General features: G+C 35.7%; 4 protein-coding genes across 4 annotated transcripts; 1 reads left to right on the top strand and 3 right to left on the bottom strand.

The window, feature by feature from the left end:
- Window positions 1-1,620: 1,620 nt before the first annotated feature.
- On the top strand, window positions 1,621-4,028 carry LOC110843281 (farnesoate epoxidase). The gene is made up of 9 exons (XM_035848537.1): window positions 1,621-1,971; window positions 2,039-2,149; window positions 2,217-2,411; window positions 2,522-2,754; window positions 2,865-2,997; window positions 3,114-3,294; window positions 3,366-3,480; window positions 3,571-3,712; window positions 3,796-4,028. The coding sequence occupies exons 1-9, from the start codon at window positions 1,707-1,709 to the stop codon at window positions 3,975-3,977; spliced, it is 1,557 nt and encodes a 518-aa protein (XP_035704430.1). The 5' UTR covers window positions 1,621-1,706; the 3' UTR covers window positions 3,978-4,028.
- Window positions 3,986-5,701, bottom strand: LOC110844803. The gene is made up of 3 exons (XM_022091093.2): window positions 5,058-5,701; window positions 4,700-4,980; window positions 3,986-4,586 (listed from the first exon to the last, which is right to left on the bottom strand). The coding sequence occupies exons 1-3, from the start codon at window positions 5,453-5,455 to the stop codon at window positions 4,096-4,098; spliced, it is 1,170 nt and encodes a 389-aa protein (XP_021946785.1). The 5' UTR covers window positions 5,456-5,701; the 3' UTR covers window positions 3,986-4,095.
- Window positions 5,702-6,379: 678 nt separating this feature from the next.
- On the bottom strand, window positions 6,380-8,474 carry LOC118434651. Its single transcript, XM_035848665.1, has 5 exons — window positions 8,093-8,474; window positions 7,883-8,020; window positions 7,202-7,803; window positions 6,840-7,074; window positions 6,380-6,757 (listed from the first exon to the last, which is right to left on the bottom strand). The coding sequence occupies exons 1-5, from the start codon at window positions 8,244-8,246 to the stop codon at window positions 6,702-6,704; spliced, it is 1,185 nt and encodes a 394-aa protein (XP_035704558.1). The 5' UTR covers window positions 8,247-8,474; the 3' UTR covers window positions 6,380-6,701.
- Window positions 8,475-11,118: 2,644 nt separating this feature from the next.
- LOC118434618 lies at window positions 11,119-14,607 on the bottom strand. Its single transcript, XM_035848540.1, has 14 exons — window positions 14,365-14,607; window positions 14,125-14,296; window positions 13,926-14,046; window positions 13,761-13,839; window positions 13,632-13,663; window positions 13,484-13,557; window positions 13,183-13,401; window positions 13,005-13,040; window positions 12,832-12,927; window positions 12,647-12,767; window positions 12,548-12,577; window positions 12,132-12,366; window positions 11,707-12,049; window positions 11,119-11,627 (listed from the first exon to the last, which is right to left on the bottom strand). Exons 1-14 carry the CDS (start codon window positions 14,436-14,438, stop codon window positions 11,349-11,351), a joined length of 1,911 nt encoding a protein of 636 aa, XP_035704433.1. The 5' UTR covers window positions 14,439-14,607; the 3' UTR covers window positions 11,119-11,348.
- Window positions 14,608-15,536: the final 929 nt, after the last annotated feature.

Below are 15,536 nucleotides of genomic sequence, written 5' to 3' on the forward strand. Positions count from 1 at the left end.
ACTGACTTGACTTATACTGGGAGCAAAAGAGAAGCTATTTTTGTTTCTTGGAGAACCATTACATTTCTCGGGATGCATACACATTTACATACGTAGGCATGTGTATATATGTTCTAGTATGTTTGTGTGAAATGAACGTGACTACGATTCTAGCATATTTACTGGTGTTGGACCATGAGAAAGCAATTAAATCTCATAAGTAAATATTAATGTAATGTATGTAGTAATGTATTTATGTAAATGTAGCTAACTTGAAATGAATAAATTTAATTGTTTACGTTAGTTTAGGCTACTTGGTAAATTTTATTAAGTATAGTTGCATTGGTTTCAAAGTTTCAAACCCCAATTTCTATGAAAATTTGCCGTCTCCTTTGATGGCTCCAGGATAAAATTGTTAAAATATGCATGTTAACAAAGTTTTCCATATTTATCAATTTTTAAGTTTGTCGACTTTTATGAGGGCTGAGCATTTTCCAACCTTTTTCCCAGGACAAGGGATTAAAAGGGTCCTTTTGTTTTTATGCCTCATTAGAAGGGACACTTCGTTTGAGCATAACTCTGCGTAGTTTGTATGGTCACTTCTGACCACATATTATTACATATGTATGAATGTCTCCTATGTACTGTCAAAACCTTAAAACCAAGTTGTTTAATAAAAATCACCATCAGTCTAAAAATATCTTCCAGCGAGATCATTTTTACTTTCAAAAATTTCTCAGGATGCACAACAAAATTGTCATGGTAAAACTAAAAGAATCTGCATAAAATAAATAAGAACAAAGTCTGTTATAAATGCATTTGTGTTTCTGAAAAAATAAGGTCTTGCTCAAGGCGTGGTTCTGACCACGACTTAATACAAATTAATACTGTATTCATTTCTAATGAGAAGGGGGAAACATTTGAGAAATATTCTGGATATGCAGTCAATAAATTGGAACACGAATCACATCACCTTTACGGACGATAACTAGTGAAACTTGGAAAAATGGCTGTGATAATCTTGAGTAGGTATACAGTATTCATTTTCTGCTCATATGTATGTACGCATACGCATTTCGTACCCGATGGTAGATCTCACAGGAATAAATTGAGAATAGTTCCAAACTTTCTAGATCATCACTATTCTTTGTTATTATTGGGTAAACTTGCATTCACAGACTATTCTACAAGTTCTCTATATGTAAGAATGACATCTGGCCATCTGGATCGCATGTATATTCCTCACCGGTTGACCAGAAATGCCATTTGAAATATAGATTTCTCCAGCCATTCAAGTTGGAATTATTTTACATTAAGAGATTATCATATGCTCATTTCAAATATTTACTGTATGCAACTGAAACTAAGATTTAAGTACGATTATGTAGCACATATACTTATATTTATATCATAAAAAAATCTCCATCCCTCAATGCGAAGGAGACAAGTACTAATGATGAACTTGCTTGTTTTGATCTAGCTACATCATATATTAATGTACCTGAATAATAATCTGGAATTGCTTTAGCCTTAAATTATTATTAGTGCATGTTATTAGTGGCCAAACCTCCATCATTATCCAACTATTATACCCAACCACATATCCCAATAATTAAGTACGCAAAATAATTGATTCTTGTAAACTGTGTACAGACGTACAAAGCTTTGGTGCCAAGCTGATGAGCGACTTTAGAAGTGTACTATAATCCTTTGAAGGAACAAGTACCATGGCGTTCACAATTCTGGGGGCATGTGCAGCATTGTCAATAGCAATACTAATCTGGGCCTGGTTTGGGATGCGACAACCAAAATTCCACCAAGGCAAAAATCTTCCAGGGCCAGTGGCCATTCCAATACTCGGAAGTTTACCCCATTTGGTTTGGAAGTTGGGGAAGAATCCTCTGCAACTTTCGTCATTTCAGTTGTTGTTGGAACTCAGAAAGCATTTTGTAGGCGAAGTGCTTGGGCTCACCTTAGGGCAGAACAAATTCAGTGAGGCTATAAATCCATAATTTAAAAAATGGAAGTCTTAAATATAGTCAATTTAATTGTTGATTAGTAATTTTGGACGAACTTCCCCTCATTAAAAAAGTTCTGTGCTCTGAAGACTGGGCTGATCGAATTAAGGACAACGCAATGTTTAAAGAACGTACTTTTGGAATTGATTATGGTATAATTTAACATCTATAGGCATAATATTTTGGGCACTATAGACATAAGCATCATGTATCTACCAGGTTTACTGACATCAAATGGTGACAGTTGGCGAGAAATGAGACGTTTTTTAGCAAAAACTATGGTCAAGTTTGGCTTTGGTAGAGGAAGTGCGCTGCAAACGAGGCAGGAGGAAGAAATTAGTGAATTTTTTAAGTATTTTGACCAAAAATATCCTGGAATGGGCAATTCAGATGGAGCAGTTGTAGAAATGCAAGGTACATGACAAATATATACATAATCTTCACATTCCCGAGCTTTATATTTATGTGTGAATTACATATGTAAATATGCAATACATGTGGTTGTTAATGAAATGTTTTGTTAGGATTGTTTAACGTTGCACCTCTGAACATACTCTGGACAATGGTTACCTCATCAAGGTTTCCATATAATTCGGAGAAAGTGGTCGAATTGACTTCGCTTCTTGAGCGGATGACGAAAGACATCCATCCGAAAGAGATGGGCTTCCTTGCTTTTCCGTGGCTTCGTTATATCCCAGGCGCCACAGGATATACCAGATTTATGAGAGATGCGAAAATGTTGAATCAATATTTTGGGGTAGGTTTATTTAATAGACATGAAAATACATTTACGACGTTTTAAAATTTATCATTGAGTGTACACTTACTATACAATGCGTACGCAATTTGTTTGTAATACAAATTTAGGAATTGATAAAAGAGCGTCGGGAACTTAACCTCTATAAAAGAGAACAAAACAACTTTGTCGATGCGTTCTTGGCAGAGATTGACCACATCACCTCCAGTTCAACATCGCCAGATTCTAATTACCACTACGCAGGTTTGTTTTGTTAGGAAAAACCTTCTTAGATTTTGCAGTAGCTGTTTATTGCGGTTTTCCAACCAAATAGCCAGGAAATAATTTGTAACCACTGATTGATGTTTCCTATTTACTAGATGAACAGTTGATCTGCGTATTGGTTGATTTGTTTGTCACTGGGTTTCTACCTATTGCGTCGTGTCTCGAGTACCTCGTCATGTTTATGATTCTTCACCCCCACGTCCAAGATAAGTGCAGAAAGGAGCTGGACATTGTGCTAGATGGTTCCAAGCCCACTGTGATTAACAACCCTGAATGGTAAATGCAAATTGTGGGTCTAATTAAATATTTAATTTAGCCACTAAATATGCTTAAGTTTATGTTATTAGTATGCCATACATTTCGGCTACGATAGCAGAAACTCTACGAAAAGTCACACTTATTCCGTTGACATCCCGAGCTGCGACAAAGGACACGTGGGTGGATAAGTATTTCGTAGAGAAAGTACATAATTAAATCGTTGTTTATTTTTAAAAGTAATAATTACTGTTCCCTCATCACTAAGTTTGTATTATGTATGAAAAACTTGAATAGGGAACCGTTGCACTGATAAATTTGTACCATGTTCATCACAATGACAATGTTTGGAACGAGCCTGATCTATTTAAACCTGAGAGATTTTTGGATGCTAATGGGAAGCTGATAAATCAGGAACTGATACTCCCGTTTGGTACTGGTATGTAATTTAAAATTTATTTATTTAGACATTTAGATGCTCATGGCTTGTTGCACAAATTATTTGTATAAAAATATTCATAGGAAAAAGAACTTGTCCCGCAGAAGTGTTTGGTCGCCTCACAATTTTTGCATTTTTTGTGAGTTTTCTACAGCGTTACGAATTCCGTTCGGATCCCGAAAATTTTGGAGATATAGATTCCACACCCAATGCAGGAATGGGAAATTATCCAAAGCCATTCAAAATTTTTATAAAAATCAAGTGATTGTTGAAAAATGAAAAACTATACTTTTAATTTGCTGAATTACAAAATAAATTATATTACATTGAATAAAATAAAATTACATACATCGTTTCAAATATTTACATTACGTATTAATTAATTATCCAAATGGACATCCATTTCTACATTTGGGTTGATATTTACTTTTATCTCTTAAATATGCATTTGTTAAAATCCACACAAATAACCTAGTAAAATTATTAACTACAATTTTGAGAATAAGGGATTTCCTTATAAGCCAACAAGTACTAATTAGCATGGCCCAGTACAATTTATTGAAAAAATTTAATTTATCGTGGAAAACCTTTCTTCCTGCTCCCATCCCTTTGAGCAGCATTAGAAGAAACAACTCAACCTGAATTTTCATGAAGGATGGCAGAAGAATATTTGCGTTAACTCCTTGAACAAAAATCTCATTCAATTGAACATTAGTTTCCTCAATTTTCTGCCAGCTTGCCACTATTACATTGCAAAATATTCCCTTCATCAGGTCAATATCATTCGACAAAGCAATGTTAAATCTATCTTCAAGTCCTAGCATTCGTCCAAGCACGGCCAGAAAGTGGCAGTATCCGCGAAGATCTTCAGAGTCTGTATTGAATGTAGTATTTTATTAATATTTTTTGAGTGTATGTAAATCACTAATTTTGGCGAATTGTAATAAATATGAACATAAATATGTATGAAAACATGTAGATATTTACCATTTAGTCCAACAAGATCAGGGAAGAGCAGAAGGGTTGTTATTAAGCTTAGTTGATTCAGGGCGACAGTGAATTGACTGAACGAGTAAGGTAATTCATGGGTCAACAGGGCGTACGGGGCTACAGTTTTGTCGACGATATTCTCCAACTCAGCCCTCATTATTTGGACACGCTGAGTAGTTTCGGGCGTAAAGTGTGATGCAAATTCCGCATCTGGAATGACACCTTTCTCCTTTGGTTCTCCATACAGCTGATGAAGTCGTCTCACGGTTTTCACAGCTCTGAGGATAAAGTTTGATGTAGTTTGCTCGTAATAAAGTTTAAAATTTCACTTGAAGAATTTTATAGAAATTAATACCTGAAACCTTCAGATCCATCCTGGCTGACATCACTGGAGTACCAGTGCATGAATCTGTCCGTTGTTTTCAGTATTCTGAGGAAGCTCGCAGAAGGGGTGGTTATGCTGCCTCTTCTGAAGAGTGACTCTCCTCCTATGTTTTTCCCGGTGATCATCAGAAATCCCCCGATGAAATTTGACAAGAGGACGGAAAAATAGTTGTTTCTTACAAAGTCCATTCCGTTTTGTAAGAGGTTGTGATCAAACCATGGAATCTCTTTCGGATGGACGAATTCCATACTGTGTCCAGGTATTGATGGACTCTGCTTTATAAATAAGTCAAATTTTGATAGAGGTGGATCTCCCGTTGATTCCGTGGATGCCGTAGATCCTTCAACATCTACTTTCTGCTTGCACATGTTTTATGAATGTTTGATAAACCGAAATGTAAAATCTAGACAATATTGTGTCTATATCCTTCCGGACTACAAACCCTTTAAATATTTATCTAACCGCTAGGAGACCAGTTGGAACTGTCAACTGTGGGCAATGATGAGCATCTGAGCCCAAAACTATTTCTGTAGTCTCTTGACCAGTGATAACTTCGCAATATATCTTGTATCTCAAACATACACAGAGATTTACAAGAAGGAATTTCCAGTTAAGATTACAGATTACTCGGTAGTACTCTTTTGTTTACAAGGAACATGTCATTTTTACAAGTATCTGTCTGATGCCGTTCGTGAACCCGTGTGAAAATATTGACCACTTCTGGTAAGGTTAGTTACCAAGTTATACGCACCAATCCAGTCCCAGTGACGTACAGGAATTTGTGATTACATACATATGCAGTATGCATGTAACACGAGTTACCGATAGCGTGAGAAATTTATTGCGACATTACGATGAAACCAGGCAGCCACTAATTGGTACTTTATGTAAAGCTATACCGGTAGTGCTCTTGTCAAATTTGGCTGCATAGTAGAAAAAGAGGTGGGTAATGCACGCGGTTTGTATATGTTGCAAGCCGTAATTATCGTTTATTTACTTGGAAGCAAGGAGGATATTTTCTCAGAAATTGCAGATTTCCAAACTCCAAGAATGGTGAGGAAAGATTATGCATATCTATCTACATATGTACATCTAGATGTACTAATGTTACACATTTTTTGTTTTATACAACTTGCTATATGTAAACGTATGTAAACAATAGGAAACCCCAGTTTTCGTCATGATTTGATTTGTTTCTGCTTAGTTGTACGCAAGCGAGATTTTTTGCACAACTTATGCAAACTTATGGTGCATTGCAATATGTAAATAAGAACACATACTTTGTACATCACTTGATAAATATGATTTAATTTATTTAGATCAATTGAAATAGATTAAGTGAATATGTATGTAGTAGTCAGGTAAGATCCAGTGGAGTGAAGGTTAACAATGTGGGTGTTTACGTAATAAACAGTGATTCCATGTAGTCGGAAATTTTAAATATGTATGAAAAGTTGTTCAGCGATGAAACAATAAGATTATTATAAAATATATGACTTACATGTATATGTAATAAATAGAATTGTACACGTAATAAAGCTCTGATTCATAAGATGTGATAATGTGTTATGTATGTAGCAATGACATAAGACTTAGGAACATATTTAATAAATTCTACTCTGCCTTCTCTTCGTAGAAATTTTGCACCAAATCGTCATAATGAGGTGGTACTACGGATTAAAATATTTCATGGTCAACATAGTCAATTTGCATTAAAAATCTACAGTTGTTAAAAGTATACATCACACTTACATGTCTCCAGAGAAGTGACGGAACCAGATCTCGACGACAATTGTGAGTAGGCTGGCGGAAACAGTGTCAACATTGATGACGCCAGCGACATGCATCTCATTCGGAATGGGAGTGGTGTAATTTCGTCCTCGGAATTTGTCTGATTCGATGGAATAACCGTGGTCCCGATCACAACTTCAAGTTCATTGCTCGTAATATTTGTTGTTTCCTCTTCATCACGGATGGACAATTCACACTACGAGATTAATTAATCAATGCGTACTTTAAATAATTCGAGCACAAAATGCGAAGGTACATATAAAACGTGTTTGAATACATTAGCGCGTCTATATATTTATTTGCTTATTTATGCCTGTGCTCACCTTAATGCAATATGTAACTTGCAAACCATGAACTCCAGGACATTGGAACGTCGGAAGTTCTCTTCTCCCTTTAAATCCTCCTCGAATGCAAAACTCCTTCCGACCTGATATCTTTTTATTCACAAAGGTGTCCACTATCTCTGCATTACGCTCAGAAAACACTGTTGTATTCCGTATTAGATGTACAGAGATTGCCGCAATTCGTTGATGTTTCTCGTTTCGAACTGAAATCGACCAAGGTATAATTTCAGTTCGAAGGTAATTCCTTCCAGGCGTTTGAATCATTATCTCGATGCCATTTGTCGAGAACTCTCGCGTCACTTCTTGGAGAAACGCAGGTCTGCCACCATTACCAAGAAATTGATCATGAGGCGACGGGAGGCCGTGATAGCCGTAAAACTTGAGTTGTTTTTGTTCTATCTGTTCATACCCGTCTAGCGTTCTCTTATATAAAATTATATAGTATGTCACATCGACACGACGTGTGGTTAAGGTTGGAGGTAATGGTTGTGTTGTTGGCCAGACGAGGCGAAACTCAAATATGTGAGATATTGGTCTCAGCTTCTTACGGCATTGTGGTGGAGGATCTCCTTTCTCTAATCCTGTTGAAATTTGATACAGTAAACATGATGGATTTTGTATTAAATATTTTAGTATGAATAATCGGTCAATCAATCGAACCTTCTTTTCGGCCACAAATCTGATGATAAACAGTTGATCTTAATACCGTATTAGTTTCAGGTTCTGGTGCAAATACTTTAATCACGTTTTTAAATCGATCGCTAAAAGTGACGATTCCTTCAAACTCGACAACAATGCCTAAAGAAAACTTGGATATTTAGTTGGAATATGATAAAATAATAGTTCTACAGAGGCTTAAATATTTTTTACCATAATGTTCAATCTCATGTGGGGAACAGATTTGCACTTTTCCATGAATTTCGTTTGGTTCTGTGGTCGGCACGAGATGTATTCCGTAAATCTTGTCATTTTTGGGGAAACACGGATATACACTTCCTCCAACACAATGCGCCGTTTGTAACATTTTTATGCAGAATGTTCCCAGTTACAATTAAGAACTCAAAAACTTTGATATAAAACACAGGATACTATTCATTTTCGCAAGTAAATTATGCTTTGCGGAGGAAGGGTTATCAAGAAATGTGTGTAACGTACAAAAATTTTGGGAGAAAGCAATGGAGAAATGTATGTACTAGGGCACGATGTTAGCATATGGGAAAAAAAATCGGTTCCCTATTTCGCTTCTCGCTACTGCATTCTCGTATCGATCCGTTTCTTCAATCCTCAAAACCGAATTTTTGTCGTTGCTTGCGTGTGTTTACCATTATGACTCACATAACATAATGTGAACTAGCTTCACAGAAGTATGTTGATATAATCAAGGAAGGTATAAATGTATTTTTACAGTGTTGAGTCATCCAAATTATGTTAAGTTTTCCATTTTGCTATGATGAAAGGACTACCTTCAAGAAATTAGCTACTACATAAATTCGGCTGCCGTTAGTGAATGAATATGTATATTACTGGAATTTAATTTACACCCAGACACATTAAATACGTAAATATTTTTAAAGCACTTGTGAGTCACAAGTTGTGACTAAGATTGTATTTCATGACGTAAGCGAAATCGAGGGCTAATGTTTCATACGGTTGGCTTTCTCTTAAAAGTCATTAGCAGACGAACCGTGCCTCGTACGTAGTCCGAACAAAGCTTTAGATTAGATTTACTTTTGATAACGTAAAACCTCCCGACGTTTACACTCATGGGCCGAAGAGTTCTTTTTGTATGACGCCACAACAACCGTTCGTGCTTAGTAGAGAAATGCCCTATATATTTACAAGTATACTAAAATGTGCATACGATAAAAGTCTACGTATGAATGCAATTATTCCAATAAACTTGCAATGGTTACCTGATTCTGTAAACACTCTGAATGAGGAAAGTACTTTCGTACTTAATCGATTGGCAAACCCAGCCACTCCCATCAGCAATAGCCAGCCCCCACCAAACATGGCGCTGTATGAAGAACACAAAGCTAAATCTAGAACGTTGAAAATGTGATGATTTCGTATAACGAGAAAGTTTGCAAACTGCATGGAGCGTGTTATTACGACTTGAATCGGATAAATAAAATTATTTGACCACATATTGAGCATATTGTTTAAAAGCATGAGTGATCTCACAGTGACCACTAACTGCTCTGGAGTGCGAAAGTTTGGCTCCGTCCAAAAGGTAGTGTAATTTAAACTGAAATTATGAGCCGATAATATACATATAGCATTTATTTAATTTGATGGATGCGATACATCCTTACGTATGATCGTATTATTATTAGTGCATTAACTTACTTGATCTCGTCGAGTATTTTAAAAAATACGTTAATAAAAAGCATCATCATTCCAGTAATTGTCACAACTGAGCCACCGACAGAAAATACGAACAGCACAACAAGTAAACTATGGAATAGTGTTATGAACGGATGTCTCAGATCCATTGGGATGTATGCTATTTTTTTAATTTGTCAAGTTGTAATAATAAAAATATATATTAAGCATTAACAGAATACTAAATAAGTACCCGTGAAGAAAAAATTTAGGTCTGGTTTGATCAAAGATAACACGCCACATGTTATCCCATAAAATTTGACACCATTTAGTAACATCCCTAGAGTTTTACTTATACGTTTTGGCACGCCGGTAACAGTTATTGGAACAGCCTTTACCGGCCCATACTTTGCTAGAAAATCAGAATAGAGATGTATGTACATATAACTTACATATTTTTCTACCGAACAGAAAATTGCAAAGAACAGCAAATTATTATAAATACCTTCACACAACCGCCCTAATCGGAGGCAAGAATTAATCAGCACGCAAATGTCTCGCTCATGCACTACCATCACAAGCAGTACAATTGATGGAACAAGTCCTCCTGATAATAAAAGAATGGCTCTTTGATATTCTTGCAGTGGGTTTCCTCGAAACCAGCCAAAATAGAAAATAACCTCCAGCAAGAAACCAAAGTACACAAGCCATCCGTATAAAACAAATGCGAACTTGAATAACTTCCAAAGTGATTTCGTCACTTGTAGCTTTTGACGTTTATGATTCCAAACAAAATGAGTCCCAGACCAAAAGCGAGAAAAACTTATAATCGTTAAAAAATTGGTCATGTCCTCGTTTGTGATAATGTAGGGAGCTGGGAGTGCTTTTCTTTTTACGGGAGGCTGCATAACCGAAATATCTACAAAGTGGAACGAACACATCAGTTGAATAAGTTAAGTAAAATGACAACAAACTTGTATGAAATGAGCTGCAATCGAAAAGTCGAGACTAAAATATAAATAAATTTTAATTTGGCTTATCAATTGTGTGCATCATTCACATCCGTGTAGACCACTCATTGTTTTCGCATGAACTTCCTTTCATTATTTATTAAATGGTCACTTGGCATAGGTTTTGGGCGATCAATTTTCAGGACAATCTAATCCAATGAAACATGTACCTGTACTTACGTTTGTAATTTATTTCAAGTTGTTTCAATTTATTTCAATTTATTTCAAGTTTATCGAAGTTGAAATCTAACTTTTTAATAAACTCTACTTTCAACATGCTACAACATGTTAAAATGTATACATGTGTAATCCCTATGTACAATCTGTATGGAGTCATTGTACGTTTCATGACAATATCGAATCGAGATATCAATTTATTTGATATACTTTAAATTTTGAAATAAAGTAAGTAAAAATTGAAAGATTATTTCAGCATGAGTCACACTGATTGTACGCAACAGGAGAAAGGTCAAATTTTGAATGCTTAATACATGAACGAAATAATAAGGATCTCATTTGGGTCAAATGTCAATGAGACCTAATCAGAGAAAGTGACCGATGTACAATGTTTTGAGTTATGGAGATTTATTTACTCGTAATAGGTTATTTCAGATCTTCATTTCATTGGTATGACACTATATACATACACATAAATATATATTTTCCTATCCCTTAAAGGGTCGTCTGTATGGCCAGAATGTATTGTCCTTGAAACTTTGCATTATTGCTTTCTCTTTGCGAGTTACATATTATTGTCTCAATTTTATATTGCATGAATAGCTTGTACGATTTTACAATTCTGGATGTTTCATCCTTAAGTAGGCGACACAGTGATCTCTCACCGCTGTGGTCACTTCTTTCCAAAATACTGATTGTGCATCTGTTTTTGTTTTGTAAAAGACGAGTGCACTTCTCCACTTGTGAAAACCTCGAAAGTGGAGCATGTGACTGTTGTTTCTCAATTTAGGATAAGATTCGGAATCAAGCAAACGACGCAGCTGAGAAAAATCGCCGTTTCCGATTCCGATAAATATTACGCTTACTGGATGGTACGAAAGGTTGGCGAGTACCTGAAACAAAGGAAAATAGAAGAACCAAGTTTATTAAAAAATATATAATCATCTATATTTTTAAGTGAAATCAAAATACTTGTGCAGATTCTTCCACATCACAGAATTCTCCATCCGTAAGAACAAACGCTGTGAAATATTGAGGTTTCTGAAGATGCGTTTGCGCTCCGACGAGGGAAAGAATGTCGCGCAACAATGGGCCCAAGAAGCTTCGCGACATAAAGGATCGCTTCGGTTTGGCAGGAGCTTTTTCAGGAAAACAGAAAAATCCTGTAGTCCCAGAACTGGAACTGCTTCGAGGTTTTGGAGTGGGGATGGGAGATGCTGGGAAAAAATAATTGGGAGGATCGCCAGATCTGGCTGGAACGGTTTGGGAACCAGAAATTTCTAGTCTGGAGAAATTAACGAGGCTCAAATTTGTTCTGCAGCACAATAATCAGCAAGTTAGATAATAATATTTTTAGCACAAGGCATCCTTTTAACTGTACTGGATTTTGAACTCACTGATATTGTTCTCTTAGCATGTTGTAGTGATCCACACAATCTTTCTCTTCCCATTCTTCTCCTATTTCCCCTTGAAATTGGTACAATGCAACAAAATCTTTTGGTTCGTTTGGCATTCCAAAGACGTAAAAGAATGAATCCGGAGCGGAGAAAGGAACAAACAATGACGCCAGTAATTCCAATGCTTCTTCATACGGGGTTTTTACACTTTTTGCTCCAATTTCGTGAAGAACGTCTGCACATGAAAAAAATAATTATGATTTTGTACTAATAAATTAATCTTGGGAAATACAAATAATTCATGCACGAAAAAGAAAAATTATATATGCAGTTGTACAAGGAAATTACTGTTGTTATAATCAGTTAAACTGTTACAAAATTATAAATGTATATGTAGTTAAAAATGCATTTCTCACCCCCATGAAGCTCTCGGTCCCAGTTAGATTCTACACACAAATGTCCATATTAAAACAAAATTCTAAAATTCACTTTCTATTTAAAAAAAATTTAATAACCCGAAAAATCCACAGCATATAACCTCACAAACTTGAGGCCCATTCTCAGATAGTCTTGGTAAGTTTTGTAATATACTGACTGCAATAATCGTAATGCAATCCTCGATTTTGGCCAATTTTGCTAAATAAGTTATAAAAATTATTATTACAGCTTTGAATATTCAAATTTAAAAGATGCAACTTACAACTCCATCAGCCGTGCGAAGTTCCAGCAACATTGTCTTATCCTCTGGGGGAAACCCATTGTTGAGCAGGCAGTCCAATGTAAAGATTGCAAATCCCTTTGAGGATCAAATTTATGTTGTAACGATTTGTTACGCATGCGATAATATTTCGTGAAATTAATGTATAACCGGACCTTTCTCCGTCCAGACTTTCTCTTGGTCGCTGTCACCTGAAATCAAGTCCAAAATTATTGTGTATAATTGTATAAATAAACTTTTCCCTGTCTCTTATGATAATATTTTGTATGCAAATCTACTCTGTGCATGAAATTATTTGCATGTTGATTGCATAAGAATAATGATTATACAAACCTGAAGCAGTCGTTCATTGTCTCCATTGGTTAGCTTGCTCTCGTTCACGTACATGTATGTCGTCGACCAGGAGGGTACTTGGCGATAGACCAGAGTGAAAGGGGACAATTGTGAGTAAGGTGATTCTGTCGGTGTTGGAGTTATTTTGTACAACTCGATTGAATATTTATCCATTCTCGCGTTCTTTTGGGGGTTGGTAAAACTTAGGCCAAATTTCATCTTTTATTTTAGAAAATAAAATTCAATATCAGATTTGTACTTATTATTCAGAAATGAATCATATTTAAGGTTGATATTTTACTCCAAATCTTTCGAGTGCTTGTGGTCGAACAAACTCTGAACGCAGGTCTGCCATTGCGACAAATTCTGGTGCACCTGCACATCAATATTTGTATTAACAATTTTATTCAGTATTCTATTTACATATGTATATTAATTTAAGCTCGTACCATACTGCTTTTGAATCGTATCTTGTAAGTACCTAGTTAATCAAAGTGGTATTAGAATTTCGCATGATTTTACAGAACTTTCAGTAATGCTCATTGTCAGCAGAAATTTTATCCTTATATTGAATATACCTCGGGAATTTTTGCTCATCAAATCCGAGCTTTAGGGCAAGTGGGAGTAAAAGTGCTCCAGGAGAGGCAAGACAACGGCCTAAAGATTAAGCGGACAATTTAGTTTTTGATATATGTAAATTGCTTTCTAATTCCTGAATAGAAATTTTAAAAGTAAATAATAACCAAGATCCGTTTCCACGCTTGACCAACAGCCACCACTAACTCCAAAACCGCAAGAACCTTTGATAAACTCCAAACTGAGTTTGATCGAACTAGCATCTTCAGGTTGAATATCGAAGTAGATCTGTGCAGAAAATAAATAGCATTCATGGCTGATTTTTTAAATTCCTGACTTCTATATATGTCAGCTTTATTAAACGACCTTTGTTGTAAATTCGAGCTCCTTTCTCCCACTCAAGACTTCCGTGCAACCTTTATCAACCCATTGCAAAGCACCGACGGGTTTCCACTGGACTCGAACCTTATGTTGACTCAATGAAGTCGATGACCCCAATCCCCACCGTGGACCAATGTAATATTCTCGGTCCATATCGCTATAAAATTGATTATGAGACATGTAAAATATTATCTCAAATCATAAGATTTAAGAATAAAATTGTACCGGATGTTGATAGAAAGTTCTACACAGTGGGTGTAACATGTGTTTGTAAGATGGTGAAAAATATCTTGCTCCATTCTGTACTATTCTTACTTTATCACAAATTTGTATTGTCAAATGTTAAATGTACATAGTTATTTTTGATGCGTTATTGTCTACAGTTATTTATTTATTGGTTTCTATCTACGGGATGTGAAAGTATGCATGTGAAAGTTACACCAGCTGGAGAAAGTTGGGAATTGGGTACGTGATAAGAATGGGAAACTCATCTCTTCAAGGCCACCCAGAATCCTAGAATCCCGTACTTTCTCCGGGAGAGGAGAGCGACGATCGAGTGCATATGCATAGACATGTCCAGATACATGGAACGCAGTAGTTGCCAACTGAGATTGAATTGAGACTATTGGTGAATCTAATAGACATCATGTTAGCATATTTGTTGTTTATTTGCTCATAATTACATAATAAATATTACGTAATGCTTCTTTAATTAGGTGAAATTCACATGTACCTTCCGATTTGTTCTACTTTGATAATAATGGAAAAATCACGGATATGAGCGTACACCGCACAATATCTACATAATTTCTAAGTCTTTATCCTAATTCATATGCTTGAGGACAAACGGGCAGCTCTAGATGAATGGACTGTTATCAAATAAATTTTTACTAGAAATATACTATTCTAAATCTGAATGTCTCCAATCGATCGGTTGAGACCAGACATATGTAATTAAAATTAGACAATATACTTACGAGTATAAAACGTTATCAAGCTAATACTGAAAATCACAATTTCGGTTCTTATTGTTGGATGATGTAAATATGTATTTTAATGACAATTTGGAATTTTTAAATACGTGCGTCCCGTGAAGGGCGTAGGGTACACTTGTTTCAACCGTATTAAATGAAGGTGAGCATATTTGTGTATCTGAACAATCGTGATTAACTGGGCACACGAGACAGCTCGAATAAATGCCATTATTATGTGTATACCAAACAATTTCAAGGTTTTCGAATGCAGTTATTGTTGTTTTTCTGTACTCTTCATCCAAGGTATCTAACCTTGGATGTCACAATTATTGGTTATTTATTTTTACTTTTGGTGAATAATATGACAATTTTCGGCGTAACGACAATCCGACCAGCAGCAGTGCAATCAAAAGTAATGCTGTT

This window comes from Folsomia candida, unplaced genomic scaffold (assembly GCF_002217175.1).
Source record: "Folsomia candida strain VU population unplaced genomic scaffold, ASM221717v1 Fcan01_Sc002, whole genome shotgun sequence".
Classification (NCBI taxonomy): domain Eukaryota; kingdom Metazoa; phylum Arthropoda; class Collembola; order Entomobryomorpha; family Isotomidae; genus Folsomia; species Folsomia candida.

What these genes read in the sequence shown, in the direction of transcription:
- LOC110843281 (XM_035848537.1), top strand. Translation starts at nt 1,707, where the DNA reads ATGGCGTTCACAATTCTGGGGGCATGTGCAGCATTGTCAATAGCAATA. An exon ending in GTGATTAACAACCCTGAATG is followed by an intron (nt 3,295 to 3,365) that starts GTAAATGCAAAT and finishes TTATGTTATTAG; the next exon opens with TATGCCATACATTTCGGCTA. An exon ending in ATAAGTATTTCGTAGAGAAA is followed by an intron (nt 3,481 to 3,570) that starts GTACATAATTAA and finishes AAACTTGAATAG; the next exon opens with GGAACCGTTGCACTGATAAA.
- LOC110844803 (XM_022091093.2), bottom strand. Translation starts at nt 5,455, where the DNA reads ATGTGCAAGCAGAAAGTAGATGTTGAAGGATCTACGGCATCCACGGAA. An exon ending in GATGGATCTGAAGGTTTCAG is followed by an intron (nt 4,981 to 5,057) that starts GTATTAATTTCT and finishes CTTTATCCTCAG; the next exon opens with AGCTGTGAAAACCGTGAGAC. An exon ending in TGATCTTGTTGGACTAAATG is followed by an intron (nt 4,587 to 4,699) that starts GTAAATATCTAC and finishes CATTCAATACAG; the next exon opens with ACTCTGAAGATCTTCGCGGA.
- LOC118434651 (XM_035848665.1), bottom strand. Translation starts at nt 8,246, where the DNA reads ATGTTACAAACGGCGCATTGTGTTGGAGGAAGTGTATATCCGTGTTTC. An exon ending in GATTTGTGGCCGAAAAGAAG is followed by an intron (nt 7,804 to 7,882) that starts GTTCGATTGATT and finishes AAATTTCAACAG; the next exon opens with GATTAGAGAAAGGAGATCCT. An exon ending in AAGTTACATATTGCATTAAG is followed by an intron (nt 7,075 to 7,201) that starts GTGAGCACAGGC and finishes TTAATCTCGTAG; the next exon opens with TGTGAATTGTCCATCCGTGA.
- LOC118434618 (XM_035848540.1), bottom strand. Translation starts at nt 14,438, where the DNA reads ATGGAGCAAGATATTTTTCACCATCTTACAAACACATGTTACACCCAC. An exon ending in GAACTTTCTATCAACATCCG is followed by an intron (nt 14,297 to 14,364) that starts GTACAATTTTAT and finishes TCAATTTTATAG; the next exon opens with CGATATGGACCGAGAATATT. An exon ending in GATGAGCAAAAATTCCCGAG is followed by an intron (nt 13,664 to 13,760) that starts GTATATTCAATA and finishes TTGATTAACTAG; the next exon opens with GTACTTACAAGATACGATTC.